Here is a 23407-nt window from a genome sequence, read left to right on the forward strand (position 1 = left end):
GACTCTTGGCTCCCCCAACCCATGCAAAATCTCTACTGCTCAAACTGAAAAAAACTCCTCTGAGTGAGATACTTAACAGCTGGTCGTGGTTCTTCCTAGCATTATGAAATATTTGCTAAGGAAAAAGTCAAAATAGGAAAACGTCTCTCCCCACTCACATCCTCTCATCTCAAATTATGTCTTTCATGCAGCTTAAGTTTCACATGGGAAAAGTCTTCCTATTTGCCTTCCAGCTAAGAATATGAGCATAGTATGATTTAAAAAAAAAAACAACACAAAAAACCTAACATTAGGAGAATGCGGAGAAAAAGCAATCCATCTACAAAAATCACAGCACCAATGCAGCCACAAGTTACAGAATCAGTGGTTTGGACTGGAAGGGACTTTAAAGCTCATCCAGCTCCGAGCCCCTGCCACAGGCAGGGAACCTTCCATTAGACTAGGTTTGCTCCAAGCCCTTGTCCAAGCCTTGAGCACTGCCAGGGATGGAGCAGCCACAGCTTCTCTGGGCACCCTGTGCCAGCACCTCAGCACCCTCACAGGGAAGATTATCTAGAGAACACTTCTCTTACAACCAAGTGTTGAAACTTGCAGTCATTTAAACCATTTCAGAGCAACAACTCAAGAAATTAACTTATTCAATAACAGGTTTTGACTATTTTATGACATTAAATATAGCTGGTTCTCATTTTCTAAGGGAGAAAAGACATCTTCAACATGCGGCTTGTAGAACTGTTCATCAAGCCTCTGGTTACACTCTTCTGTAGTTTCACAACTGCCTTTTAGCTGAAGGACTTAATTTGGTTCAGCACAACAAAGAACACCACACAGGGTGACAGCAACATACACAGTACCTAACAGTGCTGAATAAAACTGTATCTAATTCTCAATTTCCCCTTCTCAGAAAATCCTTCCTGCTCTACAGAAGTTACAAACTGAAAACAAAGCATTTCGTTTACCAGGCTAAGTAAATAGACACTTCCTTTAACAATCTTCAGATGTATCTTATTTCCTTTAACTAAAACTCCATGTAAAATAGCTCACAAACATTCCACCTTACATATCAGAATATTTAATCTGCCTTCTCAGTCAGTATTTCTCCAATCAAACAATACTCTGACATAACTCAATTGTTAGGCAGGCCCCAACAGAAGGCCTTTTACAAGATTTCTCCTCCTCTCTCATCCTGCAATAAAATCTCATGTTCTGTACTTGCCCGAGTTTACTTTGCTCATAATCATCTCTAGTGCATTTTAAGCTTCTACAATGAAAAAGATGCTGGGAGCACAGAATGACCAAGTTCTGAGTACTCTCAAACAGAACAGCTCACAGGTTTGATGCATTGAACACAACTGTAAAGAGGTATTAAAAAAAAAAAAGCTTCAAAAAGTATGGCATTAACAGGTAATAAAAGACAAACCTCAAGGAAATGTGCTGAGGTACTTGTAGCATGACATGCCCAGAGTCCTGTTTTTCTAGGCAAAAAAAGGCACTAGAAGTTTTCCAAGTAGTCTAGGGGAGGGGCTATATCTTTTCTTTCCAAAGAGCAGTACTTCTGCATTTTTGGTAGTGTTTTACAATCTGGTCCACATGTCAAACAGGTACAAACTGAACCACCAAGACTCATGTCTATACACACCTTGAAGAAAGCCCTGAAAGATGTCAGTAATTTTGTTTTGACAGAGCACTGGAACAGGTTGCCCAGGGGGGTTGTGGAGTCTCCTACGTTGGAGATATTCAAGGCCCGCCTGGACAAGTTCCTGTGTGATGTACTCTAGGTTACCCTGCTCTTGCAGGGGGGTTGGACTAGATGATCTTTTGAGGTCCCTTCCAACCCTTAGGATTCTGTGATTCTGTGACCATCAAATACCAGGCACTGAGCATACATTTTAATAAATACCAGGTTAGAGCAGAAAACAAAGCACAACTGGGTTACTTTGCTCTCACTGGCATAGCTTGCCACCATGTGATGCTAGATCTACTTTGGAGACATAACTCACCTCTTGACACTAACTCAAACTTCATCCACCTCTTCCCATCAAGTCATACACATCTAAAACTGTCATCAAATAGATCCCACTGCAGCCACACTGCTGTAAGCAGCATCACAGATTGGTTTGGGATGGAAGAGACCACTTCCAAGCCCCTGCCACAGGTAGGGTTCCCCTCCACTAGACCAGGTTGCTCTCTAAGACCCATTCAACCTGGCCTTGAACACTGTCAGAGATGGGGCAGCCACAACTTCTCTGAGAAACCTGGTCCAATGTCCCAGCATCCTCATAGTAAGCGTCCTCCATATACCTACAGCAGTGTCTTCCAAGCCTATATACATGCCTCCACATGGTCTCCCACGTATATACACTAAAGTGAAACAATAGATCACCTCAAAAAACAAACCCCACCACCACACAAAAAGCTCTATGCATTTGGGTACTTGATACCAAACAACTCCTCTAGAGCCACACTATCAACTAAGGTATCAACCCAGACAAGTCTCTTCCCTACCTAAATGGGCACCCAACACCTAAAAATATTCATTACAAACCTACTCTTGCTCTCAGCTAAAGTCACAAAATCACATATTGGCAATTTATAGTATAAAAATTTCATATACATTAAACCATAAAAAATGGCACTCCACATCTGACAACAGCATGATTCAATTCTGATATACTACACAACTTCACTGGTAAGAAGTTCTAAATTTGTCTGATGCTGCACAATGATATGCTGAAGGGAAGGAATGCCATCCAGAGGGACCTTGACACGCTTCTGAGGTGGGGTGATGCCAACCTCATGAAGTTTAACCATGACAAGTGCAAGGTCCTACACCTGGGTGGGAGCAACCCCAGGCACAGCTACAGGTTGGGCAAAAAGGAAATTCAGTGCAGCCCTGCAGAGAAGGACTTGGGGGTGTTGGTTGATGAGAAAATGAACATGAGCCAGCAGTGTGCACTTACAGCCCAGAAAGCCAACTGTATCCTGGGCTGTATCAAGAGGAGTGTGACCAGCAGGTCGAAGGAGGTGATCCTGCCCCTCTACTCTGCTCTTGTGAGACCTCACTTGGAGTATTGTGTGCAGTTCTGGTGTCCTCAGCATAAAAAGGACATGGAACTGTTAGAACAAGTCCAGAGGAGGCCATGAGGATGATCAGGGGACTGGAGCACCTCCCATATGAAGACAGGCTGAGAAAGTTGGGGCTGTTCAGCCTGGAGAAGGCTGTGTGGAGACCTCATAGCAGCCTTCCAGTATCTGAAGGGGGCCTATAGGGATGCTGGGGAGGGACTATTCATTAGGGACTGTAGTGACAGGACAAGGGGTAACAGGTTGAAACTTAAACAGCAGAGGTTTAGATTGGATCTAAGGAAGAAATTCTTTACTGTGAGGGTGGTGAGGTACTGGAATGGGTTGCCCAGGGAGGCTGGGAATGCTCCATCCCTGGCGGTGATGAAGCCTTGGGTGACATGGTTTAGTGTGAGGTGTCCCTGCCCATGGCAGGGGGTTGGAATTGGATGATCTTAAGGTCCTTTCCAACCCTAACTATTCTATGATTCTATGACCAAAGAGCAAAGCTGAGCCTTTAGAAAAGGCTGTATATACAATAATTTTCTCCTCCCAGGTTCCCTACCTGATTTTAAGAGCCCATTTTGCTGATTGTATTTCCTATTCCTCCTCATAGCCATCCCACATGCATATGGCATTGATGTGCTACTGCTTTCCAGCATTTAGTCAGAAATCAGCACAAACTAACATTTGAGACCCCGTATTCCATATAAATTATAAAAATTATCATCATATTACTGTAACACATCCCATCTGACAGTGTTGCAAAGAGATGGAATGCACCAAGCAGTTCTTGAATTGTATGGTACACTTAGGCACAGTGTCATCAACACAGCCTAAACACTTTGTATGAAAAACCTGAACAACATCCATGGCCAAACATCCCTACATCGCTTCCTGGAAACAATGCAAGTTCCAACCTCCATTTTAGCCTTTGTTGATAATAAGATAATAATAAGAAAACAGACAATATATTTATCTTTCTTGAAGCCATACATGAAGACATGCTCATAAAAAACAGTAAGCTTCTTAAGGTACCAAGGGAGCAGTGAAATGCAGATTGGGTGCCCAGCAGGCTAGGCTGCAAACAACAGACCTTGAAGGCTGTGGAAAAGCAAGGTGGATTCATTAACATAATAGGATGAAACCTTTTTAAGCCACGGTGTTTTTAAGCTCTGAAACCTCATTTGGATGACCCACACTAACCCAGACAAGCATTTTTGAAGGCCCCCAAAACACCCTTCATGGAAAAAAATTATTTTCTCTGCAGGTTTGTGTCTAATTCTTGGGGCTGGCCACTATTTTCCATGCTTACAATCCAACTGTAGATTTGTTTCTCAGCATCTGTCAGATGACTCCCATTACCTTACAGGCCGTCTAGTTCCAACAGTTTCAGAATTTGCTCGATTTTTACCTTGACATTTGGATCTTTGGTATTTGATAGCCCAAGGGAGAACCAAAACTTACTACAAAGCTTTTCTGAAGAGCTAGTACACAAGGAACAGCTTGTGGCTGTTGTCATATAGAGAACTTCACCACCGCAAATAGACTTTCACCACAGTCCTTTTAGTATTATTCCTTATTGAGTGACAGAAGGACTTACCGACAATTTGCAAGCACTCCAAAAGTTGATTTTCCCTAGCTCCAAAGTTTTTGGAGAGCAGCAAAAGGGTTTTAAAGACAATATAAAGTTTAACAAGGATTTTCAAGTCCATGAGGTATTGCAAAGCCACTGTCAGAACAAAACAATTACCAAAAACCATTACCAGGTCAGTTCATCAACTTTAATCCAAGTTACCAGCTTGAGGAGTCTTCAGAACCTGAACCAGCTTCAGGTTCTTCCCTACCCTAGCTAAAAATGACTCATGCAGCAAGCAGTTTTAATCCCAATTTAGATAGAGAGCTACTCAGATGAGCAGAAAAGCCTGACCCAGAGTTACATTACCTTCCCCTTGTATTCCAGCAACTCATGTCCAAGATGACCACAGCTTTCACTACAGATCAGTTTTCACTCTCACCACAAGTGGCAGAGCACTAATCCTTTCTGCTCCCATCCTTCATCTCACCGAGACAACACGTAGGTTTTACAGCCAATGTCATTTATTTAGTTAGAGCTGGACCTTCAGAACTTCCACCTCTGGAACGGAATGTGCAGGTGGGATAGGTAGGAAGGGCACAGGCTGGCACACAGACCAACCTTTTCCAGAAAAACCCAGACAAGCATATGAACTCCCCTGCACCCTGGGATCTAGATTCCTCTCAGGGTCTTATTCTGCCCACCCTTGTATGAAAAATGGTCCCCAAGTATTTTTTGGCTGCTGCTGAGTTCACTAAGCACCTGCTGAACACTTCCAACAGCAGTGGGAACGTGCCAATTTATCACAAAACACTGCGTCACAAGAAAAAAAAAAACAAAAAAAATCCCACACCCCCCCCAAAAAAGGCAAAAAACAAAACATAACAAAAGAAAACCTACCTCAAACTTTCATACAATGTGATCTTCTTTAAAAAAATAATTTTCCACTTCTTACTTTACAAATATACCCTGTAAGTCTGAAACTAGCCACTTTTATACTGCACCTTGCAACTGCAATGTACAAGAGGCAATAAACCAATATTCCCACTGCAAGAGCAAAGCCCAGCCCCTACTAATAACTTGAGTTGTCTTTGTACAACTCTGCTGCATATTTTTCATGTCTTATATCTAAACACTCAACATACATCAAGGGACTGGGGAGGTAAGAGTGATCAAAACAAAAGGATGATGTATTTGGAACATGGCAAATCAGACCAAGTATCCCAAGCACCAAGTCTTCACTTCAGCACCCAACAGGCAACCCCAAAACTCTGTAAATTAAGATGCATAATTCCATTATGTTTTTAATAGGTTATTGAAGTTTCTATATACAGTTTTCTATCCTAAGTGTCAAGAAATCAAGAACTCCATGCCTGCTCTCTCTTACGCTGGTACCTTTTAGCCCTCAGAATATCAACTCTTACACTCTCAAAATGCATTAACCTGTCTCAGTTGAAAGTCAGCTTACTGGAAAAAAATGACCTAAAACATCAAGACAAAGCAATCAACTCACACACATCTTGAAAAACAGCACTGGGAATAGGCTTAGTCTTTAGCAAACTAAATTTATTAAGGCAAAGTACACGGTTCTGCCTTTTCACCTAAGGCTACAGGTCTTCAGGTGACATTACCACTTAGTTAACACAGGTTTCAAGCCATCTTAAGATGTAGATCTTTACAGGATTAATAATGTCATCATATTAAAAATTCTATTCCAAACTTGACTGAAGAGAAACTTCTGGCATTGCTTCCCATTCATATGAGGACAAAACAGAACATCACAACTGCCTAATTTAGATGACAGAGCTCTAAAGGGCAAGGGATAGCTCACTGGATATTCATACAGGACACCATTTTCTTTAGCTAAAGATGAGCTTCCTGACTGCTGAACGCTGAAGCCCAGTGAAGCAGCATAGTCTCCCTATTCCATTTCAGCCTCTCAGCTTTTATGTTATTTCTTAGAATCTATTTTCTAACACGAACAAGCTGCATGATCCTCCCTTACCCTACCTAGCTAACTCAGCAGCACTGTTGCTGCAAACACAAAGTCTTAGAGCAGCATTTCTCCCCCATATAGCAAGGATTCCTTCCCATTCTCTGGGATACATAATCCCATTTGTTGTCTTCTGAATGTTCAGTGACCCTCCCCAAACCTAAATGCCTTGTTCAGCAAAAATCTAAAGTCCAGCAGCTGGAACTTTTCAATGGTGTCTTCTTTCATTTTATTCATCAACTAGACACTCCATTTACTCTTGCTGCTGCTAAAAAAATACAAAGGGGGAGGGAAGAAGGGAAGGAGGACAGTCTATACTGCTGAAATGGCATTAACACCATCCTCATGACTGGCATCACCAGAGTTTCTGCTGCAGGGACACCTGCATTGTTACTGCAGTGTGTTTATGATGATGAGACAGGTGCTGATGTATTCACAGGAAAATTTCCTCCTCTCCTCTGTAGTCTTTATCCCCAGCACTACAACAATTAAGAGAGGCAGGCAGACAGACTGAAACCTACAGCTCCAAGGAGCTTGTGAAACTACAAGGAACAACACCTTCCATTTAACATTCTTTTCCCATTTCAAATCTCAATTCCAAACACTCTGCATACTACCACATTCAATGAATTCATGCATTAACTGGTATTCCACTGCAACTGCTCATGCAAGACAGTTTTCATGCCAATGTAAAAACAAAACCTCAACTCACATCTTAAAGAGTTCCCTGTCCCAATTTCACACTTATGTGGGGAAAAAAAACAACATACAAGTTTCAGTCTCTGACATGAACAACAGGATATTAAAATATCAAAAAAAACCAACAAAACCAAACACAACACTCTAGAGCTGTCTGCCATCATGTTTCTGAAAGCTCAGCTTCAGGCAATACTTCGACATCCAACAAGAAAAATCTGTCCCATTTCTAATCCAGCCACCTGAACAGTTGCTCACCTTCTTTGCTCCCAAGCCCCTCCCCAAAAAAAAAAAAAAAAACAAAACACAATCTTGAGCTTTTGATAGAAACCATCTCTTTTGGAGTGGGCTTGGGAAGAACTGATGAAAAAAAAAGAAAACCAAGCTTTGACAACATGGAATAACTCACATAGACTTTAGCTGTCTTTGCAGCAACCCCGAGATGTGGTAGTCTGTACAAACCACTAATAGGTAACACCTATAAAGAGGCTGTGTCCATACCTTTCCAAACCAAAATGCAAACTGCTCTCTGCCAAACAACCCTGACAACTGAAGGATGCTAAACAACCACCCTGATCCTACACAGGTAATTTCTGCTGCCCTTAACAAGTAGTACCTGTCATGTCTCTTCCCAAACACTGACAGTCTGAGACACAAGGGAGCACAGAACCGCCATGAAGAAAACAGATGCAACTGAGAAACACCCTCTCCCAATGCCTCACCTAAACAGCAGCCCACTATGACTCTCAATATCTGAGGTAAGCATCACTTAAGCTACTTAGCAAGTTACTTATAGGGTAACCCAAGCCAGAGCCTACTCCTTACAGCTGTAAAAATCTTAAGAGGAGTTATGCTGTCTTTGACCACCTAGCCAATTTTTCACCCAGCCTCTCTCACAGGCTCTTCAAGACAAATCTCCCCAGCTAGGCTGCTCAAGGATTCGAAACATCTATGGAGAAACTTGTACTTTTCCGAGAACCTAAGACTCAGGACTGACCCCTAATCACAACAGGGACAGCTTCCATGGATACAGTAGCGAGGCCTAAGGAACACTGAGAACTAAAAAATACCGAACAACACAGCTGTAAGCAAGTCTTTCCACAGTTTAGTCATTCAAAATGACAAAACTGAGCAGTACATGAAGCACAATTGCTCTTAAAACATTTTGGACGTGAAGAGCACCCTGAGACACAGTACACTTGCACCTCCAAACAATGTGCACTGAGAAAGTACTAAACAGTCCTGCTGTGCACTGTTACATCCTATTCCTCACTGCCCTACTTTCAGGGGACTAATTATTCTCTTAAGCCTTGTTTAAGGAAGGTGAGCTCACAAGAAAGAAAATACTTCTCTGGCAGTTGCTCACATTCCTTTTCCACTGGACTCACCTTTTGCCTTGACTATATATACTCCAAGGATAGATTTAAGGGATGCATTCTCAAGACAATGCATTTCCAAGCATCCCAAGAAGTGCCTGGCTACACTAGCAGATCCATGTCAACTCATTTAGAATCTTGAAGCATCCTCCTCTTAAATGGCACCTAAGGAAAAAGTGAAAAAATGAAATCCTGAGCTGTTACAACCACAAACAGATCATTTTGATTCTACTATAAGAGCCAAGCCTGAAATCGCAAACACCATTCATTATCTTTATCACTGGTTAACTTCAGGGGACATGTCTGCATGCTTGTTGCCTGTGGAATCTTCCAGGAGAAGTATCCCGAGCTTTCTGTTCACAGCTCAATAAGCACCCATTTCTGTCGCTCAGGCTTTGTTGTAACAGATCAAGACCCTTAACTAATCCTTTGAGAAGGGAGTTTAGAGCAGCTTAGCAGAACTAAAGGCAGCCCAATTTCTCACAACCACTTGTCCTGCAGTATTTTTCACCTTTTCCATTTCACTTTTAAGTTCAGTTCAGAACTGTGCACACCCATCCATTTCCAGCTCAAATAAGTTGTTATCCTAAGGAATGCAGATCAGCACAGCTGAACAACAGAAACACAACATCATAACTTCTGTGTAGACAAAGCTAGCAGTAATTAAGCTTGATGCAGAAAAAGCACCATGGGGCCTCTCCTTTACTCACATTTTCTAAAACCAGCTAATAGGAGAGCAGTTCAGATTTGAACACACACTTATTTCTCGTGATGAGGCCAGGTCTCAGATGACCCAGAAAAGCTTCTCTGTGGTCACAGGGTATCAGAGTGGTTTTGGTAGAAAGGGGCTTTAAAGCTCATCCAGTTCCAACCCCATGCTACAGGCACAGACACCTTCCAGTAGACCAGGTTGCTCCAAGCCCCATCCAACCTGGCCCTGGAAGTCCACAACAAAGCTGAAGAACTTAAACTATGCAAATTCAGTGGAAAAAGAGGACAGGTAAGACCACTCTCTTAACATATGATACAAGACACCAGAATCCTACGTACATTCAAGTGAATGTCAAAAAAAAAAAAAAAATCCATTCACACTGCTATATGGCAAGCTCTCACTGACAGATAGTGCTCTATTTGTAAGGTCACAAAGAGGGAAATCACTGACTTTCCCAGTTTTCACAAAGAGATACTTCAGATTGCTATGCTAGGCCTGCCAGAAAGCATTTCTTCACCAGCACAACCTTCCACATTCAGCCTAGTCAGCTTGGCTTTGTTCCTCCCTGCATCTGCAAGTGGCTACAGCAGGGGTAAATCAGTTGAAAGTCCCACCAGTTTACTCCTGCTTCTTAACTGTTCCCAAATGACATAATTCAGTGTGTTTCCCAACTCGAATCTTAAAACCAAACTCAACCCCAGAAGGGGGGACCCTCAGAAGCCCATTTACACCACAAAACCTTCAAAGAGATGACAGATCACTCTACTTCACTGGCCCCTCTCCCAGAGGGAGAACCTGCACTCCCTCAAACTTCCAACATGCAGACAAGCTATTAAGTCAATAGTACTTTGCTTCAACAATAACAGAAGACAATCAGTCCATGTTTATACACATATTTTCATCCTCCAACACAGATACCGAGATATGCTGGGGGCTGGAAGTAGATGATTTTTAAGTTTCCTCCCAAACCATTCTGTGACTCTATGCTACAGATTGATCAGATCACAGAACAAGAGAAGTAAGAGGAATAGAAATAAAGGTTTACACAGCCTGTATTACATTACAGGTTACTGTTACCCTCAGGACTAAACCTCAGATCTCCTGATGCCTAAAATGCACTGCTTTACCAATTCTCACACAGTGTTTGCCAGCTCTAGGAAACTCCAGAGCAATGATGAATACTACACATTCCTGTTGTGGGAAAAGGAACTGACAACACTACAAAACAACTCTTGCTGCACAAACAATTCCAATTTTACTTCTCTAGTGACACCTTGGACTCCTCATGTCTAAAAACCACCAGGAGGGTTGTCCTCAATCTCAACCAAGAACTGCAGCATCTAAAAGATTTAAAAACCCTTTTAAAATATCAGACTGGCATCAAGTAAGAAGCAAAGCCACAGCTGGTCATTTTCCACTCTTTTTTTATGTGGTCAAGATCAAGAATACGTAGCAGGCATCTACATCAACTGCTTTATGGAGAAGTCCCAGCAAAATCGCATTATTTTAAGAGAGTCCTGCCTGAAATCAGGTTCCCCTTCAAGGAGGTGAACCAAAGGCAATAAAATAAGACTGCCTGGCCAGAAGAGGCACAAAGTGGCTTTTACTGGGGGTTTACAAAAGCAATTGGCTTTTTCGCATACACTTTTCAACAACTTGCGCTACTGTCACTGTGCTGCAGTTAATTTCTGTTACCTACTGTCAAATGTTGCTGTAAGTGCTTGGGGCTTACCTGAACAGAGACCACAAATTGCACATGTGCATTCCATCAGATTTTAGAAGGCTTAAGAGAAGCTTGCAGCAGTTACACTGGTATCACTGTATATAAACTGGAGACTTTCAGGCAAATCCCTTGCACAGTAATGAAGGTGTACACCAAAAACTGTATCTGAGTGGAACATGCAGAGGGCAAAAGGCTAAAAGCATTCCATTATCTCTTTTTAATAGAAGATGATGTGAAAGTTAGCATAATGCTTCAGTGACACCAGCCAACTTGAAGTTTGCCATTTAAAGGATCATATACCAACCCTGAGACAGCAGAACTGCATTTGGTGGGGGCTGCTGAAGCATAGCAGAGGAATTCCAGTTTCAGGTGCACCTACCAGCTCTCCTTGCCTTGTCTTCCACAGCACTGGAGAGGGCACAAACGAAAGCCAAAAGCCCAGAATACCATCAGGAATTGAAGAAATCTTGTCGTGCCCTACACAAAACCCTGTCACACAACACACTCAAGTCCTTCCCGTCTGAACCCTTTATGATGGCAGACCATCCCTTTGCTTCTGCTCAGATCATCTATACAGGACAAGACATCAACCATCTCTTCCAGCACAACAAGGAAAAAAAAAAAAAAGCCATGTCTCCCACTCCAGTCTGCCTATTTTGATCCCCTCCACAACCATTTCAATCCTGCAAGACAACAGCGGGGAATAAAAACCTTAAAAAAACAAATAAAGACAGCAGTTTTGGATAAACAGTATTTTCCCTGGCCTCAGCAGCACCACTACTCCTCTGCACCTAAGCTGCCTACTTCTTCTTAGTTGTTCTTGTAGAAAAAAAAGAATAATCCTTTTAGATTGACAATTCTGATACCTCTCGCACATACTCCACCACATTTCATTTCAGGTCCACAGTCACAAAAAGGATCATTCATTTGGGCTACTGAGCATAAAGCATGGTGAGCAAGTGGCCTGAGCTGCCAAACAGCAACTGTTTTTGAAACATAAATAGTTTTAAGCTGCCCACACATTTTCTTACACAAATTTGGCAGGAAATCATTCCCATCTGTAAGTGGTTTTGGTCAGCTATACTTCACAATAGCAAGTGCTCTGAACCAAAGGATGAAGCAACAGAAGGGAATGAAGACATGTGGAGGAGGGATAGGATGAACACACAAACAGCTACTCTGTGAAAGAGTCCAACTCAGAGTTCCCTTTGGCATAAATGAAACACTAGCGTGTTCATGGTAATACAGCATCAACTTGTGTGCAGAGATGTAAAACCAAATGCAGAAACAGTAGAACCATTTTTTCCTTCAAGCGATGCAATGCGTAGCTTAGTCTCAGTTTTCCATTCCCATCATCAAAGTGATCAGAGCATCAGTCCACTGTGCAGGGCACTGTATAAGTGTAAGACGACTCCATCCCTCTCTTCATGGTCTTAATGCAATATGTTACTCCAGGAACTAAAAAAACTCAAGAAATATTATGCATGTCCCAGAAATTATCTACCTTGACACTAGATGGTAGCTTCTTAAGTCAACTCACGCTACATTAAGTGACCAGCAGAAAAGGGATGTGGACACTAATGCATGTTAGAAACGAGAAAAATGACACAGCACGGGGAAAAAGTTGAGTTTCTTGACAAGTTAGGTCAAGAACCTGGGGATTACTTCAAGACCTTCCAGTTCTATTTACTGCTATTTATTGCTGTCCCATAAAGTTAAATAGAGGAATAGCTCTGCAACCATCCCAAAACAACTGACCATGCTCACACATAAAAACTGAGCCCCCCCCCCCCAAAAAAAACTGAAAAGGAACAAACCAAAATATCATGTGGATTTCTTTTTCTGGCATTTAGAATTCAAGATTGGTTGTGGAGTTTTGGTTTCTGGGCTCGTTTTGGTCTTTTTTTTAATAAAGGAACTGGTATGGCCTAGTTTACCATTCTTCTGATGAGAAGCAAGAAGGTAAAGTTACAGTAGGAGACAGTCAAGTTCAGTATCCAACTCGAAGTGCTACTGTTATCGCTGTAGGAATTGAGCACAGAAGGAATTTACTTGTAATAACTTCAACTCATTTGGTTAAAATTCTGACAAGCCTGATAGTCACTCTACTCCTCCTTCAACACAAATTGCTATTAGGCCTAATACCTAACAAATGATTTACAAACTCTCTTTGCTCTATTTGATACCCAACTGAAAGCTTCTGCATATTGAATAGATTTGAACAGGTTTTGCATATAGTAAATTACCAGACATATGAATGTAACCAAAGCAATGGACAAGTATTTGACTAAATCCATGTATGTATTTACTCCTCTCATAAAGAAAGGTCTTATTAAAAAAAAAAAACAAACAAAAAAAAACCCCAAGGTTTAAGGGCCAACACAATTTTAAGTGTAGTCCCTCCTTTTCACTATTTGCTTTGCACACTAGATATAAAAACTACGCCTCAAGTTCCTCCAAATCACTACCACAGTTTTGATTTCTTCCCTCCAATTAATGCTTCTGATCACAGATATTTTAGCATATCAATTCAGTGTTTACATGAACATAGCTCCAGGATCAGCTTCTCAGTAGGACAAGCTGCATCACAACTCATTTCCTCTTCTTCCCTCCCCTGAGCACAAAGGACATTCAGCCATGTTCAGATAACAGATAGAACTGCTAGTACAGAATTTTCCTTTTCCTATTACAACATGCTTGTCCACAGCCAGAGAGAGGAACATCACATCTCTTCCTAAAAGAAGATCTAAGATGCCCAAGTCCATCACCTACTATCAGAAATGTTCCAAGTGCAAAGAAACTGAAGAAACCAGGCAAGAACTGAGCAGCATGGGAGACACTGGCCGTAAAGTGGCAGATAACAATCACCCAGATTTCCTTCTTGCATGATTTTGATGCTGAGGCAGTGTAACAGGTTGTTGTTTTGAGTGTGGGTTTCAGTTTTAGAGCATGTGACTTCCTTTTGGCCAACAGAGCCTGCAAGTTCCAGCAAGGCAAAGATCTGAAGAGATTTTATGTGCATGCAGGAACAAAAGAATAAGTACCCTTGCCACAGAAAGAACCGTTCTGACACGTTCCTAGAGAAGTTTAAGGACAGGTTACATGGAGGAAAGGTATCTAAATAAATTCACTAAAAAAATCTCTCTCAATTCTCTTTATACTTTTTTATTAAGTACTTGATTTGAATTACCATCTTACAAGACAGAAAGGCTGAGGTTGAGAGAGAGCTTTGCAGATGATCTGACTCCACCTGCTAGTGAAGGCCTTGGTTAAGTTATCCCAAGTAGCAAAACACTCACTGGCAGACACAAGCACTGAATAACACTGACCTTATAAATAGCAGACACCCAAGTACAAAGTTAGTTATTGCCTTAAAGGTTTCTTGGAGTAATTGCATTTTCATATTACTATACCAAGAACAAGCCGTTACTGAAAAAGATAAGCAATAAAGCATAAAGAAGATTTATTATGCAGATTACACCATCAGCTTGTAATCTCTTCCTGCAAAACAAGGAGAAACAGCTTGAGACCCAAAGAAATCACATCTACCAGCTTTTAATTCTTGCTTGTCACACATAGGAACCCAGATCTAGCAGCTGAAAATGAGCTCCTCACCCTGCAAAACACATTTACCAAACTAAGTGGGTGGGAGAAGTGACAGACATCAAAGATATGATTTGCTTTTCTAGAGGGCTCAGCATACACACTTGTTCTATTTAAGCTCTGCCGCACACCAAAGGAAAAATGGGCAGAGGAGGCAGTATTAGGGGGTAGAGTGGTTTCAAGGGAAGGGGAATTGCCTTTTGTTTGAAAGCACTAGATGACTATACAGAAGAGCCCTTAGGAACCATCCAGGCAGCTTCACACCAGTTTCCCACTCACCTCTAAGAAGCTGCAAGCACAGGAGCTAGCAGGGCCCAGGCTACTGCCATCACTGCTGCTCTGTCAGACTGACACCATTCTGCCAGCTACCAAGCTAGGGAAGAAGGCAGCGGCACAGAAACTTTTCACTACATAAATAGCTGCATAGCAGATCAGCAAGCTGAGTATCTCACCCTGTAAGCTCAGAAAGACCCTTCTCTGACTCAACAGAAGGTCAAAAAGCAAAAACCAAAAAAGCCAAAACACAAAACCAGCAAAGAAAAACAAGCAAAACAAAAAAAAATTCCTCTAAAATGTCCCTAAAATTCATATGATACTAGCAGCAAAACAAGGATACAGTACAAGTTGTAGCATCCCAGTCTACCTTCTCACCTTCACTGTACATCACAAGCGGCATTAGTGCCACCTCCTCAACATAAGATGGCTGATGAATTTTAACCTTGTCTGTCAGCACATTCAGTTTGCCTTCCTTCAGACCAGTTTTCTCCTCTGAACAATAATCCAGAGAAGGGATAATCAGCTAAGATCAGTTTTCACTCATCCAGAGCACTTCTGGAACATGAGTTCACCTCAGAACCATTTGTTCCACAGGTCTAAACAGCAACCAAGGCCATCTGCTACTCAAAGTTTGGGCAAAAGCAAGCACACTGACCAGACAAATGACTAACCAAACCTAAGGTCACATCCACTCTCCAGCAGAACATGCATCCTGATAAAGCCTTCATTTCTACTTCAGGCCCACAGTAAACATGAGTCCGGCTCTTGATGTACTTACAGCACCTTAACCCGCATTCTTGATGTCCTGCCATCAGCTTCAACATCATTGTGGGGGACAACTTCACAGCAAGCGTAGATCTTCTTATTAAGATCAGCTAAGTATTGTTTAAGAGTAAACCTTAGAAAAAATCAGCTACCTTGGACCCAGACAGGAACATCCAATATTCATCACCTGGGGTTGGGACTAGATGCAGCCTTGATTTAGCAATGATGCTTTAATGAAAGGAATCATCAGTGCTCTAAATTACTTGACAATACACCTGAAGAAGTTGTTCTGAAAGATAACATGAACAACTGACATGAACCACTAAGAAATGCTGAAGCACATTAGTAGCCCATCCTGACTTCCTATAGGCAAAGTCTTGCAGAAAAATGGAAAGCAAGGTACAAAGTAAAACAGCCAAGATTACCAAAGGCCACAAGTACGAAAATGGGGAAAGGATTAGCCTGTTTAAGAGCTGGAACACAGAAACGCTACTCACGTGCAAAACAGAAATACCGTGATACAATCCCGATTTTAATCTTCAGACCACGAGTCTACAACATTTATACATATTAAAAGCCTTGGCCTATTGAAAAAAAAAATTGTGTTGCAGAGGCCTCCCTGGTATCTGAACATGTTTTATAGATCACTGCTACTGTTTGCTCTGCCTTCCATTACTGTGCTCAAGCAGGTTAGTCTCTGCTCTATATGAATAGTTACACTTTGCTGTCCATGCTGGCTTGCCTAAATGACTGAAGGTATAACACATGATCACTTCATATTACCTCACCTCTTACCAACCCCAATAGCCACTACATGCAATGCAACTGAGGTAGCAACTAAGCCATTCTTAAAATAACCTCAAGTACAAAATTAAAACCAGAAACTTACGCAGTTGCAAAATACTCCAACATCACAATAAGAAATGAAGGTCTCTTTGCAATTATTTTGAGTTTCAGCTCAAGGTAGGGGAAAGGTATTTACCTTACGTGAAAGGAAATAAATGCCCTTCCTAAGGACATACAGAAATTGCCACATGCAGTTACGCTGTACTCCAATCTGCTGCCCTCAAGTCAAGCACAAGCAAGCTTTCAAAGAACCTAAAGGTCAAAACACACAGTTCCTTCCCTTGAAAAGTCTCAAACCAACAGAGAATATAAATTCACCCCTCTACCGCCATAAGCTGCCTAAGTGGATTTCTGTGCTGTTAGCATATGACAACACACACCACATCCTTACCTGTCAGGACAAAACACACCTACTTATGTCCCAACAGAGAAAACGTTTCTGCTGGCTAACTCAAGCCTCAAAAACACAGCTACAAGTTTGTCTCTCTTTGAATGCCACACTAAGGTCTCCTGTAACATAATTACTCCTTCACTACCATGCAGGAGCCAAAACCTGAAAGGTTTACCAACAACAAAAAGCCTTATTGTCAGTTAGGTCACACATAAATAAAGTATAGCCAAAATACACATATCACAAGAACCAGACGAACAGAAGCTAACTGCATATTAACTCCATGGTGTCTGAATTTTATTTAACTGTGCTCCCCACACAGCTATTTAAATACCAGATTCAAGCATCAGGGCTAAGGCAACATTCATCTTCAGCCAAGAGCAGCAAAGCCAGCTCAAGTTAAGCATTAAGCACCCCTATGCTTTTACCTCATCTTGCCTCTGTGGAGACAGTGTTCTTACAGGAGAATGGATATTTGGTACATGAACTCGGAATAACTCCGAGGGATACAGCAAGGCCATGGGAGGCCCAAGGAAGCCTAAGCAAGCAAGATAAAAAGAAGCTGTAATTCACTGAGTTATGAGAACTGTGGACTGTTGGCAAGCGTTTGAGGTCAAGTTCTCACACCTGTGCTTAACCAATTATATGTTAGTCACGAAGGGTCTTCAAGACAAGTATCCAATCATGATATGCCAAATTGCTTTAGGTGTGTGTAAGCAATAGTATGTAAGAAGTTAATGCTTTGCAATAAATGGCTTTTTGTCTGATCATATTGGTCTCTGACTGAGTCCTTTACGCGGCATGCCTCTTTCTCTTCCGAAGAAGTATTCTTAACACTAGGGCAAGCCAGAACATGTGAACAATTAACTACTTGATTGCTTGGCTACCTTTTTAACTCAAGACTGATTTTTGCCTCAGTAGCCCCCACTTGCTGCTTGCATTGAGGACCTCTACCACAACTGGAGCCTCAGTCTCTGTGCTAACTCAAAATAACTAGCACCTTACAGAAAATGCCTTTTTTTTTGTTTTAAATCATAACCAATTTAGACGTAAGAGCCTTCTTGAAGATTTTATGAAGAGACAAAGACTGATCCCACCAATTTAACTAAATACTAAGTAGTACCAAATCTGTCTAACAGAACAGAGTCCTGACACAGATTCTGCCACCTAACCAAGAGAAGTTCTCTCCATCTTTACACCGTTGTCTTTAGACAAACATAAAGAGCCTGCTCCACAGGAGAAAAAAAAAGCTCTAAAATGGCAAAACATAACACACTCTAAACAGACCGTCTGAAGTTACAACAGAAGCAAGCTTTAAGGGAACCAAGTTTTACTTCTGGACCCTTACTGGGAATGCAGGACAAACACACTCCTTCCACTAATTCATTAATAACTGATGAACAGCCTCCACTGCTACCAGGGTATTTTAGATTCACCATCAACCAATTTGGTCATAGTTTACACATATCTCAAGTCAGAGAAGCCATACTTGATATTTGAAGATGTTTTACCTGGATACAGTCTGTCTCATGACCACGAAGGGAATGTATGATGAAATTATGAACAGAGAAGTCATTGCATCCTACTCGGAGAATCACACACACAAACCCAAAATACTGCTATACTGGCAAAATTGGTTTGCTAATTGCCTTTCCAAACAAGACTTATTAATAAATAACAAATATTAATTTAACATACTATCAAATTGCACATGGCAACTGTAGCTTACAATGAAGACACAAAAAAAAACCCAAAAAGCTTTCAGTGTTCAATCAGTGAAGTAGTGAAAGTTGTCTGATGGCAGAAAGCCCACTATGCTTCTGGTCATCCAACCTCACCACAGAAACCCAGCCATACAGACAGACAGTGGTAGAAACATCTTGTTCATAAACCTGTACCAGTTTCTTCAGCACAAACTGAGCAGTTGTGTTAGCATTCTGGATGCTAAACAGTTTGAAGGTTCACAAAGAAGTTGACACCAACAGTAAGTATTTCCACTGATCTAAAAACTTTAGAGAAACAACAGTATGGCCATGAAGGAAAGCTCCTAGAGAACAAGCATCACCGAAAGCACTGTTTAAGTTTTGACAGCAGCTAATACAGGAGCAGATTCTTGTTACAATAAAGAATACACGCAAATATTTTGAAAAGTGAATTGGCAATGAAACCAGTTTTACTCTCAAAACCAGAAAAACCACAGAAACAATAGAAAAAGATAGTTCCTTGAAGTATTACAGCTAATACAATCTGAACTAGAAATCTTTGCCACTTGGAATACCAGTTTTACTTCATGATTGCCAGGCAGGTCTGTCTTCATGCGACTGAAACGGTGTTTCTCACAAAAAGGGAAAATTACATTTATTTCATAATGCAGGACCTGCTTCTGCAGAGAAAATAAAGGCAGGCTATACTGATGACAGCTGGAAACACTGGAATAGCAATTATATAGGCCTAAGACATGGTGGGGATAAATCAAACAATCCCTGCAGTTCTGACAGGAGGATGTCCTGCAGGAGGGCTGCAGCCATCCCACTACAGTATCACCCCAAGGACTCCAGGTGCCCCTCGTGGAGTAAGCAGCATCCCACAGCGGCGGGAAGGCGGCCCCAGGCCTGCCCAGCAGCAGCACCCCTAGGTCTATGTGCAGACACCCCAGGCACCCAATGGGCCAACTGCCGGTGTCCAGTCCCCTCAGCCTCTACTGCCGTGCACGGGGGGCGGGCCCCGCGCTCCGGCCTAGGCCCCGCTGTGTGCCCCCATCCAACCCTTAGCTCTGCGGCAGGACTAAGGACGGGCGGGGGGAGCCCCCGCCGCCACCGCAGGCCCTGCCGCTCCCCGGGGTCTCGACCGCCGCCGGCCCCGCGTACCCCTTTGTTCTGCGGCCCTACCTCCAGGATGTCCTCCAACACGTACGCCTCCATGGCGGCAGCCGCCGCCTCCGCCCCGCCTCACCGCCGGGCCATGCCCCGCTCTCCCCTTCCCGCCCCCCACCGTCGCCGGGACAGACGGCCGGGTTACCGGCCGCCCGGCAGCACCACGTTCACTCTCTCTCCCCCCCCCCCCTCCCCGCTGTCAGCACGGGAACAGGAAATGGACTGTTCCACCCCGCGCAGGGAGGGCAATTACCAATCCAGAGAGGGGGAGGACAGAGAGAAGCGGAGGCCGGGGATCCGCTCCCCTAGAAAGAACATAGCAGGGTGAAGGGAGGATTGAAAATTTAAAACAGTCCTACGGAAACCAGCTCCTTCTCATGGTATTTACAGCACCGCTCCCTCTCCTGCCCCTGCACCAACCTCTCCATGCTGAAGGGTCCCACAGTCTGCTGAGGTGCACATCAGCATCCCTGGGGACACTGTAAGGGACATATTCTGACCCAGTGAAGTACACAAATCCACTCTGGGGAGTTCCCCTTGATCATATTTCCTTTGAGCGAGTCCAGAAGAGGCCACGGAGATGCTGTGAGGGCTGGAGCACCTCTGCTAGGGAGACAGGCTGAGAGAGATGAGTTTGTTCAGCCTGGAGAAGAGAAGGCTCTGGTGAGAACTCAGAGCAGCTTCCAGTGGCCTAAAGGGGCTGCAAGAAACCCGGAGAGGGCTTCAGAAAAGGGCCTATAGGGACAGGACAACGGGGAATGGCTTTAAACTGCCAGAGGGAAGATTGAGATGAGATCTTGGGAAGTTCTTCCCTGCGAGGGTGCTGAGGCCCTGGCACAGGGTGCCCCATCCCTGGCAGTGCTCAAGGCCAGGTTGGACAGGCTTGGAGCAACCTCCTCGAGTGGAAGGTGTGCCTGCACATGGCAGGGGGTTGGAACTGATGAGCTTTAAGGTCCCTTCCAACACAAACGAATCTGGGATTCTATTTATCACCATACTATCCTAACCACTCCTCAAACTGTTAAGAAGTAAACAAAAACAAAAAAACAAACAAAAAAACCCCAAAAATAAACAAACAAAAAATCAAACCAAGCAAAACAAAAAAAACCACAACAACCACCACAAAACACCAATCCTCACAATAAGCAGATCTATGACACAGCCCACAGTTCTTCCCATGCTACAGTCTGGCTTCATATTACAGCAAAGCCTCCTAAAAACAACTGACCCATCTTAAGTGCTGCACAACTACTGTGCTCCCAACAACCCCATCCTTTTCTTCTCTACTGCCTGAGGCTAATACAGGGAGGAATCAGGAATTCCCAAAATAGCCAACGAGATAACAAAAGTACTGATCACTTAAAGAATGTTCTCCACCAGGTCTTTTTGAGAACTATCATCATCTCCACACTTCTCTGCTTTACACAAAACATTAAGTGAGAACCAAGACCAGAACATGTCATTTTATACATTCCTTCAAACAGCAGGTGACAGTGGTACCCACTCTCCACATATCAGGTCAGAATCATTGAGCAATCATACTGCACCAAAACGGCCTAATAGTCAAAGGAATTAAATTCACATTTTTACTTGAAGAAATACTACTAGTAATCAATTTCTTTTCATTAACATTTTTTTAAATATGTTCTAATGCTAACAAATACTCAACAGCAAGAATATCCTTACCTGGATTTATGAAGACGACCAGACTGACTACAACCATCACAAAGAGAATTTCTAGTTGATCATCTAGATTTTAGGCACAGCTGTTCTTTTGATTAAAATTCTTTTCCTTAAATCCCCTTTCTACTCATCTACCATGAAGTCTCATTTTACACAAACTCTACACCTACTCAAGCAGCTCATACTATTTTTCCATGTTGGGGAACATCCCAGATTTCATAGGTTTTTAACCAGAATTCATTCTGTTCACACTGTTCATCTTTGACACTGTATAACTTAACTTGTCTTGAGCCTGTTTTGGGGGCTTAATATATCCTAAAAAATTCATGTCATGGAAGGATTTTTATGCTATTCATTAAATACTTTCCCGAGCTCTGAACTTTGCCTCTTTAGCAGGTCAGGTTTCCTTTCAGATATGCTATAGTGGAAAACGTAACTGGTAAATCCAGCCATTACTATTTAGCCAGTTGTGGACTTTTAAGTTTGAAACATAAAGAAAACCATCTAATGACTTATATGACATTAACTCTAAGGACAAGATAACATTTGCCAACATTTACCATAGACTTCAACCCACTTAGGTCTGTCTTAGAAGCACTTGCTGCAGGATCCCATCAAACTTCATCAGGCATTTGTACCTATGGAAGCAAAGGCTCTGTAACCTCCAGTTAGATACTTAATAAGATTAATAGAAGTCTTAGCTGCCCTGAGGGAAATGAGTCACCCAGACATCTACATTGCACAATCTACTTCCCATAAGAAACTGTTGTCCATGTGAAGAATCACAGGACAGAATTCTATGGCTCCTCTGCAACAGTGCTTTTAGGTCAGAGGTTCTAATACCTTTAGCAGGCCCTTTCAATTGATCTTGTGTACATGCTGCCTAGCCATTAAACACAACTGCTAGCCCAAGCACAAAGCTACCCCTGCCAACTTGAAGGGTTCCTTTATACATAAAAAGCTGCTACCACCTTCCACTTAACACTCATGTCTCAAAAGACTAGTTACTTGGTCTTCCAAGCACTGGAAAGAATTAACAGATACCTCAGAACAGACACAAAAAAAATCCAAAACAAAAACACACAAGGAAAAAAAACCCAAACCCTAATACACACAACTTAGCACTGAAATTAAAAAAAAATTACATATGACACCACTGAAAACAATTTTCAAATGGAAAGACAGCCTAATTCAAGGACAAAAGGTGTCTGTTCCACACAAAACAAACTGAATATCAACATCTTTTCCATTTTCAAAGAACAAATGCAAGATTCTCAGGAGAACTAAAAACAAGCTCACCTCAAGAGCTGAGCTTTTTCTCATCCCATCTGGAAGACCAACAAGTTCTGTCTACAGTAACATCCTTTCATTTTCAAAACTTGAACCAAAAGAATTAATTCAGAGCTTCTCAAGCATCAGAAACACCCTGGGGAGTCAGAGTCTATGTGTGAGCAATGAGGGCAACAACAAACCTTACCAGCTAGATACTCCACTACAAGCAAGTCACACTCAGCATTGGTTTGCTTTCACACTCAGAAGCCTGATACTCCAGCCCCTAGCAAGATACTCTGGCGAAGGCTTTAAAGAAGAACTGGTTTGACAAATAACTTCACTACTTCACTTGGTACTCCAGAAACATTTATAGCACGGAATATCAAGCTCCAAAGGCCCATCCAAAACACTGTGAGACCTTCAGTAAAACAAGCGTTAATGCAGACATCCATCCTGTTTCTGCAAGAAAAAGAGGCATCTAAGGGGGAAAACAAACCAACAAAAACACACTTGGATGTCTGTTACTAATTCCTTTCATATTGCTACTGGGCAATTTGGA

At 42.3% G+C, this 23407-nt stretch overlaps 1 protein-coding gene across 1 annotated transcript in view; it reads right to left on the reverse strand.

Annotated features, from left to right (window-relative positions):
* ANKRD17 (ankyrin repeat domain 17) overlaps positions 1–23407 on the reverse strand; it is an 87283-nt gene that overhangs the window by 49511 nt on the left and 14365 nt on the right. Inside the window, exons 2-3 of the mRNA XM_031044735.2 lie at positions 15394–15510; positions 4667–4795 (exon numbers count right to left, since the gene is read on the reverse strand). Of these exons, the coding sequence (XP_030900595.2) occupies positions 4667–4795; positions 15394–15510 (246 nt within the window). The remainder of the gene's footprint in view (positions 1–4666; positions 4796–15393; positions 15511–23407) is intronic.

This window comes from Melopsittacus undulatus, chromosome 5 (genome assembly GCF_012275295.1).
Source record: "Melopsittacus undulatus isolate bMelUnd1 chromosome 5, bMelUnd1.mat.Z, whole genome shotgun sequence".
Classification (NCBI taxonomy): Eukaryota; Metazoa; Chordata; class Aves; order Psittaciformes; family Psittaculidae; genus Melopsittacus; species Melopsittacus undulatus.